This window comes from Trematomus bernacchii, unplaced genomic scaffold, assembly GCF_902827165.1.
Source record: "Trematomus bernacchii unplaced genomic scaffold, fTreBer1.1, whole genome shotgun sequence".
Classification (NCBI taxonomy): domain Eukaryota; kingdom Metazoa; phylum Chordata; class Actinopteri; order Perciformes; family Nototheniidae; genus Trematomus; species Trematomus bernacchii.
Genome location: NW_022987590.1, coordinates 20,459 through 41,260, shown reverse-complemented (window position 1 = coordinate 41,260; position 20,802 = coordinate 20,459). Strand labels below are relative to the sequence as shown.

The window sequence follows — 20,802 nt, the reverse complement described above, 5'->3', positions numbered from 1 at the left end:
CATTTTCAAAATCTTCACACAAGAATACTGATTATGCTTGTGTGCTGATTTTTGGCAAGTCAAAGAAAGGGGGTCAGAGAGGTTAAAATATATTTATATGAGAGGGACAACAAGAGAGAGAGATAAAGAGAATATGGTGTTGCAGTGCCCAAACTACACAATTTATTACAACTACATACCTTGTCCATGGCTGCCATGATCAGGCCCAAATTGCGTCCTGCTGTTCCCCCCTTCTTTTTGAAAACCTTCATCAACTGAGACGAATGGCGATCCAGTTGAGACATGAAGGTAGGCAGCAGCGGAACGGTGGTGATGCGGGTGAATTCTGCGTTTACCTGCAACACATTGTGATACAGGTTCAAATGTTTTGTTTAAAGCTAATAATATCCATCAAGTGTCATAGCAGAAAGGACAGGACATCTACTGGTGTAAACCAAACAAAGAATTTCAGCTGAGGTTCTTTTCTTATACATGTGCATCTATTAAAATAGCTCTGCACTTAATACAGGTAAAGATTCAACATGACATCTACTTAAATGGGTTTTAAGAGCATTCCATGTTTTGAAAGAGCATGGGCATTCATAGTATGTGCATGGATATGGGTGTCTCTGACCAAAATGGCCGTGTTTTAATTTATAGTGCTTCAGTAATTGGTACCTTGTAGATTGAGTCTCAGTACACTGTTTGCATCTCCACATTCAAAACCTAGAGAAAAAGAGAAATGTGTTAATGATCCAAATGTATTGTAAATAACAACTATTATTGCAGCCATTAACATAATTCAGGGTGTGAGGTGCAGGATATAGCAACCCATTACTGGATCTTAAGCAGTGGTGGAAAAAGTACTCAGATCCTGTACTAAAGTAAAAGTATAAATACTCCATTACTTGCTATAGTCCCAAGTTCAAAATAATACTTAAGGTAAAGTTCCAAAGTGTTATTAGCCAAATATAATAAAGTATCAAAAGAAAAAGTACTTTGTGCAGAAAGCCTTTTGTAAAAGGGTTGCATCATAGAATAAAAATGAATGTTCTTATAATAAAAAATCTACATATATACAAGATTTTTTTAATGTTGTGATTTGTTAATATAGAGCATATTTTGGAAAGAACTGAGTAAATTAGTAGTACATGTATATGAATATAAACATTATCTAAAAAGGTAACTACAAGTGTCAAATAAATGTAGTGTTGTAAAAGTACAATATTTCCCACTGAAATGTAATTGAGTAGAATTACAGAGTAGCAGAACATGGAAATACTTTTCCACGATAAATTACTGTTTAAACACAAGCAGTTGCCACGGCAGGTAAGTGGCAACTGCCACACACATTCGCTTGGCTCGGCACCCAGAGTAACACCCCTTCAGCAGCCGCAGTTGTCTCAGCAAATAGTGGCATCTGCGGCTGAAGTACCTGCCACTATTTAATCTTGCTCTCTCTCTCTGATTATTATAAAGAAACACGTTTTCGGGTGAATTACGTGTCTATTTAAGAGCTGTCTTAATGGAAGATGTGCTTGTTGAGTGTGTTCCTGTACATGCTTTAAATAATTCACACTTTGATATTCCTGGCCGACATAATTAACGTAACGACCAGGCACGGCTCCGGCTGACGCAACAGTACAGTGCACAGATGGGATTTTTATTTCTTCCAAATAAGCTTTACAATTGAACAAAAAAACCTCCCTCAGGGCGTTACACTTGATGAAGTTATTTTTAATAGACTTAGAAGACCTTAACCGACTATGACCTTTTTGGCACTGGAGATGTTTGCAACCAGGCTCTCAAATCTTTAAATCAAGCACATTTAAAAAAAAAAAATTTAAAAAAGGAGGGAAAAAACGTGTCCACTTACTTTTGGTAAGAGCTAACATTACTATTATAACCACATCAAGCTAAAATCATTAAATACATAACGATTGACTTATACAGACAAAGCTTGAAATGTCACCTCTTTTGTGACATATTCTAACACTTTTAAGTGCAAGGGAACATAATTAAAAAGTGACCGTTAAGCTAGCTGTTAGCTAGCTGTTAGCTAGGCTGCACCGCTTTTCAAATCTATCATCAAAGTATACAGTTGGTAGCAGGGAAATCAAAAATACACATCAACTTTTGTATTTCAGGGACCGTTTGTGTTTAATATATGTTAATATTTAAGAAACTTACCATAACATCGCAGGATGGCACAGGAAAGGGAAAAAATGCGGTTCTGTCATCTCACAGTCACAGGATTCAAATGACACATGTCCCCGGTCTTACAGCGCATGTGCTGAGAAAGTACGGCAAGCACTTTGGGACAATCAGTGCGTTTTAAATAACTTTACCATTTAAATACAACACAACATGGTAATGTAATCCCAAAACTTTGAACTTTTACATAAATGCAATTAAAGTCTCTTGATTTAATTGTAAAAAGTGCATTTACTTAGTAGTTTTAATATAAAAAAAGCAATTAATGCAAACAACATCCATATTTCATTTCTAAGAGTGTAGAGGCGATGTTATCAGCCGCTAAAATCAAGACTTCCGTTTTTGAAGCATTGAGCTGTAGGAAGTTGCTTGACATCCAATCCTCAATTGCAGACAGACATGTGATGAGAGTGTTTACAATTTCCATTTTGACGGGTTTGAAAGAGATGTATATCTGGATATCATCTGCATAACAGTGATATGAGACACCCTTGAATTGGCTAATTATGCAGCCCAATGGGAGCATGTACAGGGCAAAAAGAAGGGGGGCTAAAACAGAACCCTAAACTTTGTTTATTTGAAATCAGATAAAAACAAACTGTAACGGACCCTGCCGTGTTATCTATGATTACTATACGCCTTACATTCATAATTTCAGCAGAGGGAGGGGAAGCGGCGCTGTGGAACAGCAGAGTGGCGAGTGAGAGGTGCCATCTTCCCTTTACAAGCTTAAAAAATGCCTGTAGCTAATGAGATTGAATATAACAATCAAACATAACAAAATATACACAGCTATATCAGATCGCGTTTTAGATGCGACTTTAGAGTAGAGGGGAATTATTGAAACGGGATTTGTACAGTGTTCCACGGAGATCGCGCAGATTACGTACATATAAACCTGCGGCGGAAACTCCTATTGTCTGTCAGTGTGATTATGACTGATTTTATAAAAGTAACGAAGTAACGCGTGTCGGGGCAATGTTAGTAACTGTCGTGTGATTACTGAATTATAAAAGTAACGCGTTACACTACTCCGTTACCGACAAAAGTAATATTATTACAGTTACTTTGTAACGCGTTACACCCAACTCTGCTTAGCACACATCGATTCCAAACTTTGTATGCGTCCGTCTTGTTCGTTAGCGTTGGATTCAAGTAGATGGCCCCTGCAAGAGATACTGTGGAAAGGGTCAGTTGAAAAAAAGGAAAGTTTAGAGTTAATATCCATTCACCTAAAGTAACTGGAAAATCAAATGGTAGGGAATGATGTTCGAAATGAGTATGGAGGTTGGAAAACAAGCACTAACCTCATGAAAAGCGCAACAATTGTCATTTCAAACAATATTACTGCTGGAATGACAATGTAATGATTTCTTGAAGAAACTCCACAGACAACATCGCTGCTCTCGGTTCCTTCCTTCAGCTTTACCTGGGTTTCTGAGCACCTGACAGAAAAGAGAAATGAAAAGTAGCTTCAGTACTTTGTGTGTATTACATGAAACTTTGTATCACTTTTTATTACAAAAAAGGTAATGATACACCCATCAAAAACAATCAATATTAAAACAAATGATTTCCCAAAAGTCTATTGAAGGATATTTATGTTTTGTTACTAAATTAAATGAAACTGGAGGATTGGCTCATCACACATTCAAATAAAGCCACAGATCACAACTTCTTTTCAGCAATCCAATTATTGCAGAAACAAAGTGGTCATTTCATGGCAGATCTCTTAAAACCATACACACCCACACGGTCACTGAGGTCTGCTGACAGATTACTTCTGGTCGTCCCTAAATCAAGGTTAGAGCAGCGAGGAGACAGAGCCTTTGCTGTTGCAGCTCCAAAAGTATGGAACGAATTTCCCCTCCGGGTTAGACTTGCTCCAACTCTGCCTGTTTTTAAATCTCGTTCAAAAACCCATTTATTTTCCCTTGCATTTACAGACCAGGTGAAACTTGTGCTTTTACATTTGGGTTTTTATCTTACTAGAGTCTTGTATTGTTTTTACGTCATGTAGGAGAGTTTCTCAGTCTGTGCCTTCTGATCTGGTTTCATTGTCTCGTGTTTTACATTTGTTTCATGTCCTGTCTGTTTTTCATGTATTTATGCTATGTTTTTATACAGTTGATGATGTACAGCACTTTGTTCAACTCTGTTGTTTTTAAATGTGCTATAGAAATAAAATGGATTGGATTGGATTGGATGTTGCAGGGCAGGAAGAGCCCTACTTGTTTGAGTAATGCCACAACAAACAAAGCCTTACGTTATCCAGTCGTTGCAATTCACACCATGCTTTGAAAAGAAGCCAGGCTGACAAAGCTCACACTGTGCATCCTCTCTGCTGGTTCCTTAGAGACGGGGACACAGGAGAGATTAGTCACACAGCAGCCAACATCCAGTAATGATCCATCATCACATCAGTGTCTTCATTTAGTGTTTTTACGTTCACACTGCAGGAGATCAGTCATCACTGTCTAAAAGTTCATTCAGGAAATGAACCAGTACATCTCCAGTCACAATTTTAAGATGAGAGTAATTTAAAGGTTATCTTTCAAGACTGAAACGTACGAGGAGGTCATCATATCTGTTTCAGAAACCCTCATGTGATAGCTGCAGGACTCATAAAGAAACAGGGAGGGGTTCCTGTTTACTGCCTGTTATGTGAGCTTCTGCACCTCGGGTTATAGTCCAGTCAAAAGTTTGATCATATTTGATATAATGATTGTCTGATACTTTGTGTAATGTAAACATCATATTAAGTTTATGATTAAGACCAGGCCTTCAGTGTGCATATGTAAACAGTCACTGTCAGGAGAGTGTGACCTGCATTTTACTTACCAGGTTCTTTTATCCTCTCGCCAGGTACACATGTTGTATGTTTCTGTGCCGCACTGCATCCTGTCACATCTTTGCAGAAATAGCCATCTATAACTTCACAGACTGTATCAGTTGTTTCTGAACAGCCCTGCAGGACAAAGAGGCCGTGGCCTAAAGAAACAAGCAGAAAGAAACAGTCAATGTATGCTAACCTAAATAATATTTAAAATCCAACTCACACAACTTGCCAGCTTTCTTGAAAAACATATATATATCTATATATAGATATATATATATACAGTATATATATATATATACATACAGTATATATATATTATCTATAGATATATATACAGGGGTGCACATAACTTTTTTAGTGAGTTACTTAGATGAGTACCAGGAGACAGCGTTTGGTACTCACCCCACACGTGGTTTTAATAAGTGTAGTCTTCCTCACTGTCTCCTTCACTGTCCTCTATTTACACTTATTGCATGGTAGATGATGAAGATGCTGCAGATGCACCTCTCTGTCCCTGTTTAAGCCTCCAATTTGCCTTCTCCAAAACTTGTTGCCAAAACTGTGAAGTCCTTGCATTTCCTGAGGTCAAATACTAAGAAATGATCTCATGACTTGAAGTCATATCTGATTTCTAAATACACTTATTCAAGTACTGTACTTAAGTACAATTTTGAGATACTTGCACTTTACTTGAGTATTTATATTTCATGCTACTTAGTACTTCTACCCCACTACAATTCAGAGGTAAATGGTGTACTTGTACTCCACTACATGTATTTAATACCTCTAGTTACTTTACAGATGTGGATGAATGATGTGAAATATAATCAAGTGTTAAATCAGACTTTAGTTCCACCTGGAGTAAATTCACAAGCTACCCTGCAGTATACAAAGTCATTCAAACTAGCTGCACCTTTACCAGCTTTGAGAACACTTTAATGATCAATCATTATAAAACACATCATATATATTATTCTGAAATGGACCAATCTGCACAATGACTACTTTTACTGTCGCTACTTTCACTATATTTTGATGATAATACTTTTCTACTTTTACTTGAGGAACATTTTGAATGCAGGACTTTTACTGTAACAGAGTATTCCTACATAAGATCTGAGTACTTCTTCCACCTCTGTCTGACTTCAAACTCTTCCATTAACCCGTAAGTAAGTTTGCAGCTGTGTGTTTTGCTTGTTGTAAATAAAACTGCAGCAGCTTGACCACAGCGCGTGAACGTTGTGATCAGCTGATTTTGCGCAGTTCTCCAGTGTGTGCGCGGGGCACAGAATTTGCACAGGGGAGTCTCCCACCGCAGCCAGTTGGCGTAGTTTTGGTACAATTCTGTTGTACACACCGACGTTTACAGCAGCCCTGTCTGTGCATACGGTGTCCAACTCTGTCGCCCAGTGATCTAAGCCTCTGCCTCCTGTAAAGCTTCACAGGTCCGTCGGTTATGGCCTGCGCGACTCGGCCAGCACCCAGTTCAATCAGTCCAAGAAAGTCCGAATATTTTTAGCAGGAAGCGAAATGCTTAATGTGTTTTGTTTTTTTGGACATGTCTAGTAGTTTACTCCATTGAGTGTTGACAAGAAACACGTGTAGACAAAATATGTGTTTTGATCACCTATCAGGTACGCAAAGGCGCGCAGTGACATAAGGGACGTTACGCACCAGTTATGTGCACCCCTGTAATATATATATATAGACACAAATATATAGATATATATCACAAAAATAAAAAATAAAATGTTAAAGCAGGAAATAAGAGAATTGTGGATGGAATATAATAGACGTCTTATTAAATGCACTTACAAAATAATTACATAAAAGCCTGTTATATTTCAGTCCAATCATTTGTATTTGAGCGACAGATTATCGGAAAATAATGATGCGTTTAATGGACTTGGAGTTTTAGAAAATAATATTTTTATACATTTATTATTATTGGTCTATATTGAATATGACTTGTCATGTATCCTGTACACTGTAGAACTCTCTTCACCCTTGTATAACCAATGTAGCAGCTGCTTGTTGACTACATCTAACTTACCCCCCCTCCCTCCTTTCTCCCCTCTCCACATGTGAAGAGACCTGAAGCAGATCTGATGTTATGCATTCCCCTCATTTACTGTGCATAGAGGTAAGCATATGCTTACATAGATGTTTATATGCACATATGTTTACGTTTGGAACACAGTTGCCATTTGGTTGATTTATTAGTTAATACATATTTGGGGTGATTATTAAATCTGCACCAGTGTTGCAATTTAGGAATATTTCCATTATCAAGACTGATAAAATCCTTTAACTGAATTTCCCCTCAGGGATTTATAAAGTGATGTTAATCTTAACTGATTACATGTTTTGTATACAGTGCCACAGCAAAGTGAGAAATGCATCCATCAAAGTATAACAAATAACTGGTTTTATCTAACCAACGGTCCAAAGACACCAAGATATCCACTGTTACTGTCATAAAAGATTACAAAGACATCATAATAACACATTAAATACATACCTGAGTCACAGGAGGTGCATGTGAAACATCTATTGAGTCCGTTGGGTTGGTTCATATAAGTCCCTTTCTCACAGCGGCTGCAGAGTGTGCCTGCTACATACGAGCAGTCCTCCTGAACAATGGTTCCTGTTCAAAAAGCAAACACTCTGTCAGCATCTCAACATCAAGACATGAAGGCAAATTACAATTAGAAAATTAAGATTAGAGTCAGTAACAATTATGTTCATCCCGTTTCAGGTCTTTGATGGAGCACTTCAGGGAGCAAAGCCAACTTCAGCTTCGGAAATCCCAGTTAAATTCATCCTTTAAAATGCTCTCACTGACTTCTGATTTTGTAATACTTGTTAGATATAACTTACCTTTTCTGCACATAGGACAACAACCAGCTTTTGAAACATATTCCTTGGAAAGACAGGAGAGCTGAAAGACTGGTGCCACGAAGTACGCACACCCTGTTAAAGAAACAGCAGTTCAGTGTTAAGTCTTCTTGCACTATTTATATTCTATTGTATTTGTATTTACTTGCAGTATTTTATCAGTTGTATTGTGTTGCACTGTTGGAGGAGCCTGCGACCTACGTTTTTCATTGATATATCTACACTGTAGCTATGTACACATGACAATAAAAGCCTTGAAACTTGAAAGTAGTATGAGTCTGTACATTCACATAATTGTGATGTGCCAGTTAAGACTTTGCAATGTATCCCTGACTTTGAATGTATACCTATATATATATTTACTGTATATACAGTCTCTGGTTGATACATGTTAATGCATTTAATCGATTGAGTTTGATACTTTTTGCACTTTTACTTTTCATGATACACCAAATTGTTTTATAGAAATAAGCCATTGAATAATTTTGTTGAATATTTCTTTAAAACTATTTTCTAAATGTTACAGTGTAGTGTAACCAAAATCCTTTTACACATCAAGGGTTTCCTGCAGGCTGAACTAAATCAATGTTTTGTAGAAAGATGCCTTTGAATAATTTTGGTGAATTTCCCTTGAGAAAAATATTGAGTATCTGTCCAAGTATGCAATATGTTGCTTCCAAAACCACTTCATGTAATAATGTCAATCTGTTTGTTATACTACAAGACTTAAAAGTGCAGAAATAGCTTTTGCAATTTTTTATTGTGTCAATTCTACCAAAATCCCTTCACACATTAATTGTCTCATGTAGGTCAAGCTACAACACTTATTTTTTAAATAAATTATTTTAATGATCCTAATGTTCCTGGTCCAAAGTATATTGACACTAAGATGATGTCCAGGAGACCCCTATAGTTTTACCTGCTTGCATTATTCATTATATTATGTTTATTGCATTTATTTCCCCAATAATTATCGATAGTAGTATTAGCAGCAGGAGACCAAAAATGTGTGAAGTCCTTTCGGTAGCACTACAATGCATTAAAGGGAAATAATTACAAATGTTTTACGAGAAAACAAATCAGTCAAATACTTCATAAATATATTTCCCCTAAAGTATTGGTGTACTATAAGCAGCAGGGACCCATTAATGTGTGAAGTGATGTTATTAGCACACTTTCTTTATAACTGAAGTTATTGAATACGTTGTACAATAAAATAAATTAATGACTATTGTTCTTTAAATCCACTAGATTTATTTGAACCCTCAGTTACTTTGTACATACACAAACAAACACACATTAAAGTGTTCTCAAAGCTGGTAAAGGTGCAGCTAGTTTGAATGACTTTGTATACTGCAGGGTAGCTTGTGAATTTACTCCAGGTGGAACTAAAGTCTGATTTAACACTTGATTATATTTCACATCATTCATCCACATCTGTAAAGTAACTAAAGGTATTCAATACATGTAGTGGAGTAGAAGTACACCATTTACCTCTGAATTGTAGTGGGGTAGAAGTACAAGGTAGTCGTCAAATACGACGGTGAAGTTGGCTTCCGATTCGGAAGTTAAGGGGAAAGTTAAGGGACATTTAATTTACAGCGCTGAGCGAACAATCCTCCGTGTTTGAACCTCTTAAATCGCTGCATAGCCGATTTATTTGGACTAGATTATCCCAGAGGGTCTAAACATTCTTTATAACGCAGTTTGAGATTTGTGAAACCTTAATTCTATTTGTGAAAATTTAAAAAATTGAGATTTCAGTGCTTTTTTCGCATCTAGACCACAGAAGACCAGGTCCTGATCTAAAACCACTATACCTAGACTCATCAAATCTGGACTGGATTATCCCAGAGGGTCTAAACATTCTTTAAAACACAGTTTGAGATTTGTGAAACCTTAATTCTATTTGTGAAAATTAAAAATATTGAGATTTCAGTGCTTTTTTCGCATCTAGACCACAGAAGACCAGGTCCTGATCTAAAACCACTAGAACTAGACTCATCAAATCTGGACTGGATTATCCCAGAGGGTCTAAACATTCTTTATAACACAGTTTGAGATTTGTGAAACCTTTATTCTATTTGTGAAAATTAAAAAAATTGAGATTTCAGTGCTTTTTTCGCATCTAGACCACAGAAGACCAGGTCCTGATCTAAAACCACTAGACCTAGACTCATCAAATCCGGACTGGATTATCCCAGAGGGTCTAAAGATTCTTTATAACACAGTTTGAGATTTGTGAAACCTTAATTCTATTTGTGAAAATACAAAAAAGGAAGATTTTGCTGCTTTTTCTACATCTAGACCACATAAGACCAGGTCCTGATCTAAAACCCTAAAAATCTAAAAATGTTTGGTTTTTGTGACCAGTTGGACTCATTAAGGCCATTGTTTCCCTTTATAAGTGCAACTACGGAAGTGGAGTCTTTCAGAGCCTGTCACAGTTCCAGATCATACCAGTGTAAAGCTATATGTACATTAGTAATCATAGCTTTACACTGTCAAAAAAAGTATAAACAGCATGTAACAATATCAAAACTTGCTAAACATGCTCACTTTATTATATTTGTGTTGCAAAGGTCATGCCACAGTCTGACAAGCATAACTTGTTTAAGAATTCAAAATGCAGCCCCCACTTCAATCAATAAAGCATTCCAAATATATATATCATGTGCAGTGCTCATTAGTAGCCGTCATCCCATGCAGTTTAAATATACTGGGACCCCAGCAAGGCAGCGTTACACTGGTGAGTACATGTGAAAGGATTTCAGGAGCCTTTTGCTTCATTTACATTATTTTAGTGGTTTGTACTTTTTAGAAATTCTAACAATGTATTTTTGAAAATGTATGAAACTAAAAAGTCTCCTACCTGTTAAATAACAAACTAACTTTCTACAAATAAATTCAAGATGGTTTTTAGGGGTCGGCAACCATTTTGATATGAAGTGCCATTCAAAAAAAAAATTGTTATCAGCGTGCCAACGATCGAGAAGGGGAGGGACCTGTCAGCGCAACTTACATGATACCGAATTTAACAAACACATTTAAATAATTGGTTTAAACGGCATAATATTCTCCAGAACACACATGTTATGATATTAGGGTCATGCAGAGTGAGATGAGATCGCTGTCCCTTTGAGAGAGAGAGAGAGAGAGAGAGAGAGGGGTGTGGCGGGTGCATGTGTGTGTGTGGATGGTAGAGCGAGAGTGAGCGAGCGTGTGTACGTTTCTGGAAGTGAAACGAGGCAGCAGAAAAACAGAGGTCTGTGATGTATTTTGTGAAACAGAAGAACAGCTAAATAAATGCAACGGCCTCCCAAGAAGAGCTCGCCTCTCTCCAGTCATTTATGCTAAAGTGGGTTATTGAACCTGAAGCTTGTTGCTTCTGCCCTCCTCGACTACGGTCTGGGAGCCGACATGAAAGTTCAACACACAGATGGCCAGTCCGCCCCTTTGTAGCATATTATTTCAATGAGAGATGAGCAGATCGCCACTGGGCTTTCAACTAAAGACACAGCCACGCAAAAAACTGCGGCATTTGTAAAGCTCCTGATGGGTACTGCAATTTGTGAAGTGCTTTTTTGTGAACGATCAGCCCTGCACCACGGAGGAAAGCGGCAGAAAGTCACCTGGATTTAAAGAGGGGGGTGCGTTGCGTGCGTGCATGGCTTCCTTCTGCAGGTAACGGGGAGACGCGCTCTGGCGGCGGTCTCGTTCAGGATCCGAAAATACAATTTAAATATGTTTGCACACTTATTCCACTTATTCCTAGTGTGCCACTGGTTACGGTGCCGCGTGCCAATGCTGCACGCGTGCCAGGGGTTGCCGACCCCTGTGACTATACATGTTCTGAAGCAGGGGCGGACTGGCCATCGGGACGTTCAGGACGAATCCCGATGGGCCGGTAGTGAAGTGGGCCGGTCGGACGATGTGGGCCGCTCGGATAAGTCACTAGCACCCCCTAGCACTTTGTACAGACAAAGTTAATAATAACTGCAATATTCCAGTTATAAACTACATGAATCAAAGATGTGTTGCTGTATTTTAGTGGTAAAAAAATGCATTCATCATCATAATTATTATATATAATTTACACAGTGCCTGTAAACCGGAGGAGAATGCTGGCATTTCTCCTCCTACTTGAAAGACTACGGAGGGATAGGGTCTGCAAAATTTGTTTGTTTGTGTGTGTATATATCTATATATATATGCTATATATGCTCTGAACGTTCCACTTCCTGCCTGACCGACCTTATGTTACGGCTGCGCCGCGACAAAAATAGGATTCAATCCTAATTTTAGAGGAGCCCTGCGCCGAGACGCTTCTGGGACGCTTCTGAGCCGTAACGCGCCACGTGTGGTGGAATAGCACCCATTGACTAGAGTGGCCGCGATCGCCGCGGTCGCCGCGGCGCAGCCGTAACGCGGCCGTAACGCGCCGCAGACGGACCCGGTGGAATCTAGGGGTCAGTGTCAGGGTTCGGGAAAAATAGGACCCAAATGCAGTAAAAGGACTAAAAGGTCAGGTAACAAAAAGCGAGCTTTATTTCCCAAAGCTGAATGACAAAAGAAAACAAGGAACAACTTAACATACCAAAACCGGGGAAGTACGAGGAAGGATCAAGACAAAAAACCTCAGGAACAAACATGGAGCGTGACAGGTAGCATGGACGAGGGCAAAGAGACTGATACCCCTTTCACACCAAGGCTTTTCCCCTTCTAGCTCCGTGCTAGAGCTTTTCTGGTTCAGAACCGGTTCTTCGGTTTAGCGCCGGCTCTTTTCACACCGCTCAGAAGCCCGACTGGTGCTGCCGCTGCTGCGTCATGACGTCACAGTTTACGTCGCTGATTTTCTCCAACAACGGGCCGGGGACTGCGTCGGGTCGATGATCGTGTTGCTTTTAATCATACGAAGCCAGATTAAATTAAATAACGACTTCTCCAACCTTATACTTTTCTCCAGAGTGCCGTGGTTCATTGTTTATTAATGTGTTTCAGCGGCATTTACCGACCGCTGCAGTGCTGGCTGCTCTTCAACGGGAGTGTATTCTCCCGTTAGCTCCGGGTTAGCTCACACGGCTCTAAAGTATAAGGTACAAATAAACAGAATCACACGAAGCCTGGTTAGTGTTGCCTGACTTTATAAAGCGTGTTTTTTTTTAACAAGTGTGTGGTAGTCACTTTGCTCAGCACTACTGCTGGTTACAACTTTTATTTGCCGTACTCGCCTTAACTGTTAGCTCAGGTTAATCTCGCCCCCCTCCGACGTAAGCGTGACGTATGCGGTTCTTGCTTCTAGACGGACAACTTTTTGGTGCTCGAAACGAACCGGATTCCGGAGCTTAGAGGCTGCTCCGCTGCGGTGTGAACAGGAAAACCCGGTGCTTTTCAAGCTCCAGCTCCGAACCGGCCCTGAAACACCGTTGGTGTGAATGGGGTAGGTATCATAGACGAGACACGACGACAAACAGACATGGAGCACAGGGGAAGACAAGACAATGCGAAAATAGAATAAAGGTTTCACAAATCTCAAACTGTGTTATAAAGAATCTTTCGACCCTCTGGGATAATCCAGTCCAGATTTGATGAGTCTAGGTCTGGTGGTTTTAGATCAGGACCTGGTCTAATGTGGTCTAGATGCGAAAAAAGCACTGAAATCTCCCTTTTTTGTATTTTCACAAATATAATTAAGGTTTCACAAATCTCAAACTGTGTTATAAAGAATGTTTAGACCCTCTGGGATAATCCAGTCCAGATTTGATGAGTCTAGTTCTAGTGGTTTTAGATCAGGACCTGGTCTTCTGTGGTCTAGATGCGAAAAAAGCACTGAAATCTCCATTTTTTAAATGTTCACAAATAGAATTAAGGTTTCACAAATCTCAAAGTGTGTTATAAAGAATGTTTAGCCTCTCTGGGATAATCCAGTCCAAATAAATCGGCTATGCAGCGATTTAAGAGGTTCAAACACGGAGGATTGTTCGCTCAGCGCTGTAAATTAAATTTGTGAATTTACTCCAGGTGGAACTAAAGTCTGATTTAACACGTAACTGTAACATCTTGGTGAATACAAGATCTTTGATTACGGAGATCACGTTAATGACGTAAGGCATGTGTGCATGTTACGCGCCAGTTGAATAAAGATGGACACTCGGAATGTCACAAGTAGTCCGCTTCATATGTTTATGTAGACACTTATATGTCCATAGAACAGAATATTACATGGTGTCAGAGTTAGTTCAGTTATCATCGACCTGACGACGGAAGATGGAGAACACAGGCGTTCCAACACCACGAATGGACTGGGACTCGTCTAATCTGCCGGACGCATGGAGAAAATGTCGGCAGCATGTGCAGCTAATGTTTTCAGGCCCGCTACATGCTAAAGACGAGGAGGAAAAATGTAGCTATCTACTCCTATGGATTGGGGAAAAAGGCAGAGACGTCTTTAACACATGGACTCTCACAGAAGACCAGAGTAAGGTACTAAAAACGTACTATGACGGTTATGAAGCTTATGTAACTCCGAAAGCAAATCCCATATTTGCACGCTATAAATTTCATGAAAAAATCCAAGGAGACAGTGAGAGTTTCGACCAGTTTGTAACGGAGCTAAAATTGCTAAGTAAAGACTGCAACTACCCAAACAGTGAGGAAATGATTAGAGACAGGATTGTCTTTGCTACAAACTCACAAAGAGTGCGCGAAAAACTGCTATGTCACGGTCCAGACTTGACGCTAGAGAAAGCCATTGACATTGCACGTTCACATGAGCTATCACAGCAGCAGCTAAAGACAATGCTAACCCCCGCTGCTAGCCACGACAGTCGCTCTGCTCACGCAGTTAGCAGAAAACCTTTTAGAGCAGACCAAGCATCCCGTGGGCACAAGACGACATGGAATGATCGTAACAGCACCGTGAGGAGCAAGGAATGTGGAGCATGCGGGAGGGAGCACAGTCGCACTGAGGAATGTCCAGCAAAGGGTCGCCAATGCAGCAAATGCAATAAGCCCAACCACTTTGCTAAAGTGTGTAGGTCACAAACACAGCAGCCACAGACGAGATATAATCCCAGAAAATTGCATACCATCTCAAACAGTGCCGAACAGTCACTAGAAGAACCAGAACTCTATATTGATGCTATCATAAAAGAGCATGAAAACACAGATAGAGAACAGGCATATGCAGAAGTAGAAATAGGAAAAGCGAGGCACAAACTGAAGTTTAAAATGGACACTGGTGCTCAGACTAGTATTATACCAGCAGACACATTCCGCGAGATATATGGAAGTGTAATACTAGGCCCCCCATCAAGCAAACTCTCAGATTATGGTGGGCACAGGATAAAAGCAGAAGGAACATGTAGACTGACATGTAAACACGGTGAGAAAACAGCCATGGTAGGTTTTGACATAGTCCATACAAATGCTCCACCTCTGTTAGGCTTAAGAGCATGTCTAGATTTAAACCTAGTCAAAATGATACATGTAGTTGATGCAAAGCCGATAACACACACAACCATGATGGAAGAGTTTGCTGATGTGTTTGAAGGCATCGGACTGTTTCCTGGAGAATGCAGTTTCCAACTAAAACCCTCTGTACCACCAGTGGTATGTCCACCTCGTCGCATCCCATATGCTCTGCGTGACCGGCTCAAGAATGAGTTGGACGACATGGAAAAACTGGACGTTATCCAAAAAGTCACAGAGCCAACTGAATGGGTTAATGCACTAGTAGTGTTGGAAAAGCCGAAAACAAATAGGCTGAGAATATGCCTAGACCCCCGCGCCCTGAACAAAGCCATCCAGACCCCACTATCCACTCCCTACTCTAGATGACGTCACACCAAAACTGGCTGGAGCACAGTATTTCAGTGTACTAGACGCCAGATCTGGATACTGGAATATAAAACTCACACACGACTCATCTATGCTAACCACGTTCAACACGATCTACGGCAGGTACCGTTTCAAGAGACTGCCTTTTGGAATCATATCTGCACAGGATGAGTTCCAGAGGAGAGTGGATGAGGCCTATGAGGGGCTTCCAGGCGTTGCCGCCATCGTAGATGACATCATAGTCTACGGCCGCACCAAAGAGGAGCACGACGCTAGCCTGCGTGCCATGCTGGAGAGAACCAGAGAAAAAGGCATAAAGCTGAATCAGGACAAGTGCAAAATCTGTGTGCCTGAGGTAAGCTATTTTGGGCACAAGCTGACACGAGAAGGCATCCGCCCTGACCCGAACAAGATTAAGGCCATCAAAGAAATGCCTAACCCACAAAGCAAGGCAGAGTTGGAGACCATACTGGGCATGGTCACTTACCTTTCCAGGTTCGCCCCGAGAATGTCAGAGGCAACAGCTCCACTCCGGCAACTGATAAAGGAAAACAGTGAGTTTGTGTGGGACTCAAATCATGATGCAGCCTTCCAACGAGTAAAAGACATCCTAACACAGGAGCCTGGCCCAGTACTCACCTACTTCGATCACACAAAGGATGTGAAGTTACAAGTCGATGCTTCCAAACACGGCTTAGGAGCTGTCCTGCTCCAGGAAGAGAAACCAGTCGCATACGCATCAAAGACACTGACTGAAACTGAAGAGAACTATGCTCAAATCGAAAAGGAGCTATACGCAGTGCTCTTTGGATGTAGGCGGTTTCATCAATACCTGTATGGACGACAGGTGATCGTCGAGTCAGATCATAAGCCACTTGAGTCAATCATGCGTAAGCCCTTAGCAGCTGCACCACCGCGTCTGCAACGCATGATACTGCAGCTACAGAGATATGACATCACTATCGAGCACAAACCAGGAAAACAAATCCCCGTCGCAGACACTCTGTCCAGAAAGCCACTTGAGTGTTACGACCGCTCCATGAGTGAGGGCATGGACTACCAAATACACACTGTGATCAGCAACGCTCCGGTAAGCGACCGCAAAATGGCAGAGATCAGAGCCGCTACAGCCAAAGATGAGCAGCTCTCAGTGCTGAGACAGGTGATCCAAGCAGGGTGGCCCGAGAAAAACAAAAAATGTCCACCTGCAGTCTCAGAGTATTGGAATCATAGGGATGAGATATCAGAGACAGATGGCATCCTACTGAAAGGAGAGAAAATCATCGTGCCGCACTCACTCAGGGCTGAAATGCTTTCACGCATTCACACTGGACACTTAGGGATGGAAAAGTGCAAACAACGTGCAAGAGATGTGCTGTTCTGGCCAAGGATGGGTAAGCAGATAGAGACATTAGTAGGGACCTGCAGTACCTGCCTTGAGCGACGCAGCTCACTCCCAAAAGAGCCTATGATCTCACACCCAATCCCAGAACAACCTTGGCAAGTAATAGCCACTGATCTGTTCACATGGAACAGTACTGACTATGTAGTTGTAGTTGACTATTATAGTAGGTTCTTTGAGGTAGAAAAAATCACCAGCCTCACCTCCTCAGTAGTCATCCAAAAGCTGAAGGCCATGTTCGCTCGATTTGGAATACCGCAGACACTAGTCAGCGATAATGGACCTTGCTACAGTTCACAAGAGTTTAAAACTTTTGCTCATGCATGGGACTTCAAGCATGTCACAAGCAGTCCTCTGTATCCACAGAGCAACGGGCTAGCAGAAAAAACAGTTCAGACTGCCAAAGCTCTCATGGACAAAGCACACGCTCAGAGAACTGACCTGTACCTCAGCTTGTTGGAGTATAGAAACACACCAGTGGATGGTTTGAAATCGCCAGCGCAGCTACTCATGAGCAAGCGTCTGCGTTCCATCCTTCCCACCACTGAAAAGCATCTACAACCAGAGCTTGCCTGTCACAGCACCGTTCACAGCAGGAGAAAACAGTGTCAAACACGACAAAAACAATATTATGACAGGAATGCCAGATCACTGCCTGCACTACCAGTGGGAGCCACGATCCGCTTCCAGCTTCCAACAGGGACATGGAAACCTGCAACAGTAGTCGAGCCAGCAGGTACCCAGAGATCCTACAACATCTGCACGGACGGAGGTCACAAGTTTCGGCGCAACAGGCGTCACCTTCTACAAACGTGTGAGAGTGACACAGATCAGGAGACTCCATCAGACGAGCAGTTGGAGCCTGAGAACACTGAGACTTTGCAGCAGGACACTGAGAAACAAACAGGCCCCAGAGAGCAATCACACATTGTTTACAATAAAATCACAAGATCAGGCCGCATAGTGAAGCCAAGAGAGGTGTTAGACCTATGAAAAAAGAAAGGAAAGGGAAATGCAATACTGACAGTGCACTTTGAGTGAATCTGTTTATAATGCAACACTGACAATGCACTGTGATTTTTGTTTGTTTAGAAATTTAAAAACAGTTTTGTTTCAGAAGCAGTACGACATGCTCTATTAGAATGATTTCTGGGCAACTGTTCAAAAAAGATAAGTTTAACTGCAGAAGTGTTTACTAAATGTTGATGTACCAGCCTTATAATATTCCCTCAGTGATAGAGTAATCACAATTAGTAGATATAGTGCCTTAAGACGCACATTCATTTTAAATGCTTTAAATGCATATGGTTATAATTTGTTATGGCAGCTATACTATTCTTTTCTAAAGAAGGGGGATGTAACATCTTGGTGAATACAAGATCTTTGATTACGGAGATCACGTTAATGACGTAAGGCATGTGTGCATGTTACGCGCCAGTTGAATAAAGATGGACACTCGGAATGTCACAAGTAGTCCGCTTCATCTGTTTATGTAGACACTTATATGTCCATAGAACAGAATATTACAGTAACGTTGTTAGTATTTTTAACGTTTTGTTTAGGTTATTGATCCGTCTAGCTCGAATCTGTCATTATCTTTCTTACTTTAACAAACTAACACAGTTCTTTGCCAAAGTTCGTCATGAACCCTGTAAAATACTCACCGAGGAAAACAAACACTGCGAGCATCGTAACGCATGACTATCTATCTCATATTGACATTACGTTTTACAAACAAAAGCAAAACATATAGATTTTACAGGTTCCTAATGCTAGTGGAGAATTCCGTCTTCTTCCTGTCGAGGCTGGATCATGAAATGTTAACAGCATAGACTATAGGCTTCTCGATTCATCCTCGAGACTTGAGACCTGAGTCCCACCCACAGGACATGCGAGCGGAGGACTGAGGAGGGGAACCCCCCGACCGAAGAGAGGAGAGGAAGCAGCAGGCGGTTAGAGAAATGAGAACTCCTCTCCTTTTAAATTTTAAAGAGACGCCCATTAATGATGACAGGAGGCACAGCAGCCCTCTGTCTGATGGACAGATGTGTTCATTCACAGTGCGGTATAATGCAACACATATATTTATATAAATATATACAATTTCAGAATCAAACAAGTATGAGAGCACTCTCATAATAACGTAACACAATCAGAGACTGAATATATCCCCCCCCCCCCTCTCTCTGGTCGCTGAAATGGGGAATTGAAATTACGGGCCAAAAGTTGTATTTACAAGTATTAAAAGTAAGCACAGGACACCAAACTAACTGAGACCCCCGACTGTCCGCCGCATCTACGCACTGTACAACACACACACACCTACACACTGTACCACACACACGTACAGCCAGTGGCGGCGCTATGGTATGGCTGGGGTAGGCTACAGGCTGCCATACCAAGAAATGGCTTAGCCCCACCATGAAAAATGATGTTAAAATAAGCAAAATAAAGTCCGCCAACTCGCGCGGAGTAAATTGCACAGACAGCAGTTAGTAAGATTGATTTCAGTTGCCACTTGTCTGGAAATACCGAAGACTAGAAACGGTTTTGAAAACTTTTGTCACGTAGTGATCATCTTCTCAATAAAACATCTTTGATAATGTCTTCTGGACAATCAGAATCACAATAACGGCGTGGTGTTGTTGCAGGAAGTCCCGACGGAGAATACTTTTGCTGTAGTACATCTCTATATACTGTTAGATATTCTTGAACCCCGAGAGCAGGAGAGACTGAAAAGTAGTGATGGCAGTTTGACACTGAAGCTTCGAACGGAGCTTCAACCCTGGACTTCCTATTCCATAAAAGCAGTGATTCGAAGCTTGCTTCAAATCACGTGACATATGACGTCAGTAGCAGCAACTGCTTCAAATCACGTGACATGTGACGTCCGAACCAGCAACTGCTTCATTTCCTGAATGAATCACTTGACACTCGCGGTCCAATCACGCGATTCAATGCACTGCCTCGTCTCTATTCTGACAGGTGACAGGTTGAAACAGTTTCGAATTTGAGCGCTTCAACACTTTATAACCGCTCTAAACAATGTGCAATGTGTGGGTTGTTGTCGTAGACGTTGTTGCTGTTGAGTTGTTGTTGGTATTGCATTTGAATTGGATCATTATAGAGCAAGCCAGGAAGAAAGATAGGTCGTTCTGGGTCGGGAAACACTTTGAAATGTGGAGAAGTTGTGAACAAAAAGACAATGAGTAATATAGAAACAGCTCTTTAGTTTAAGGAATAGATAGCCCAGTGGATAGAGCCGGTGGCCCGAATACGGTGATTTCCTCCGCGCAGCTGGTTCAAAGCCCGGAAAGGATGAACTTTTAATCATTGCTTTTCAACTTTAATACTTCGATAACTGATAAAAGGCCCTCTCCGCCCACATTTTTTTCCAGCACTCTCTAGTCTCTTCTCAATAACCCAATACACACAATTATCAATCTTTAATTGCAAATAGAACATGATATTCAGTCTTAGTGTGTGTGTGCATCGAATATTTGTCAAGGCAAAGATACGTTAAACCCACTGCAGCCTTGCACTTCGCCAGGAGAGGTCGCTGTAACTGAAGCTTCGAGAAATGAACCTATTTCCGACACAAGTGGTTCGATGCTTCATTCAAAGCTTCATT

The 20,802-nt window shown here is 40.9% G+C and overlaps 1 protein-coding gene across 2 annotated transcripts; it reads right to left on the bottom strand.

Moving 5' to 3' along the window:
* Window positions 1-3,221: 3,221 nt before the first annotated feature.
* On the bottom strand, window positions 3,222-19,090 carry LOC117481424 (tumor necrosis factor receptor superfamily member 14-like). 2 transcript variants are annotated; one of them, XM_034129102.1, is made up of 7 exons: window positions 18,836-19,090; window positions 7,913-8,005; window positions 7,554-7,679; window positions 5,035-5,184; window positions 4,460-4,544; window positions 3,501-3,638; window positions 3,222-3,359 (listed from the first exon to the last, which is right to left on the bottom strand). In XM_034129102.1, the coding sequence occupies exons 1-7, from the start codon at window positions 18,858-18,860 to the stop codon at window positions 3,272-3,274; spliced, it is 705 nt and encodes a 234-aa protein (XP_033984993.1). In that variant the 5' UTR covers window positions 18,861-19,090; the 3' UTR covers window positions 3,222-3,271. The 2 variants fall into 2 exon arrangements, with proteins under 2 accessions (XP_033984993.1, XP_033984992.1); XM_034129101.1 differs by having other exon boundaries at window positions 3,222-3,371; window positions 18,836-19,089.
* Between the last annotated feature and the right edge of the window lie 1,712 nt (window positions 19,091-20,802).

Excerpts from the sequence above, each read along its gene's own strand:
- LOC117481424 (XM_034129101.1), bottom strand. The coding sequence starts at position 18,860 with ATGCTCGCAGTGTTTGTTTTCCTCG. Across the intron at positions 4,545-5,034 it reads CGAGAGGATAAAAGAACCTG|GAACCAGCAGAGAGGATGCA; the intron begins GTAAGTAAAATG and ends CCCGTCTCTAAG. Across the intron at positions 3,639-4,459 it reads AATTGCAACGACTGGATAAC|GTGCTCAGAAACCCAGGTAA; the intron begins GTAAGGCTTTGT and ends CTTTTCTGTCAG.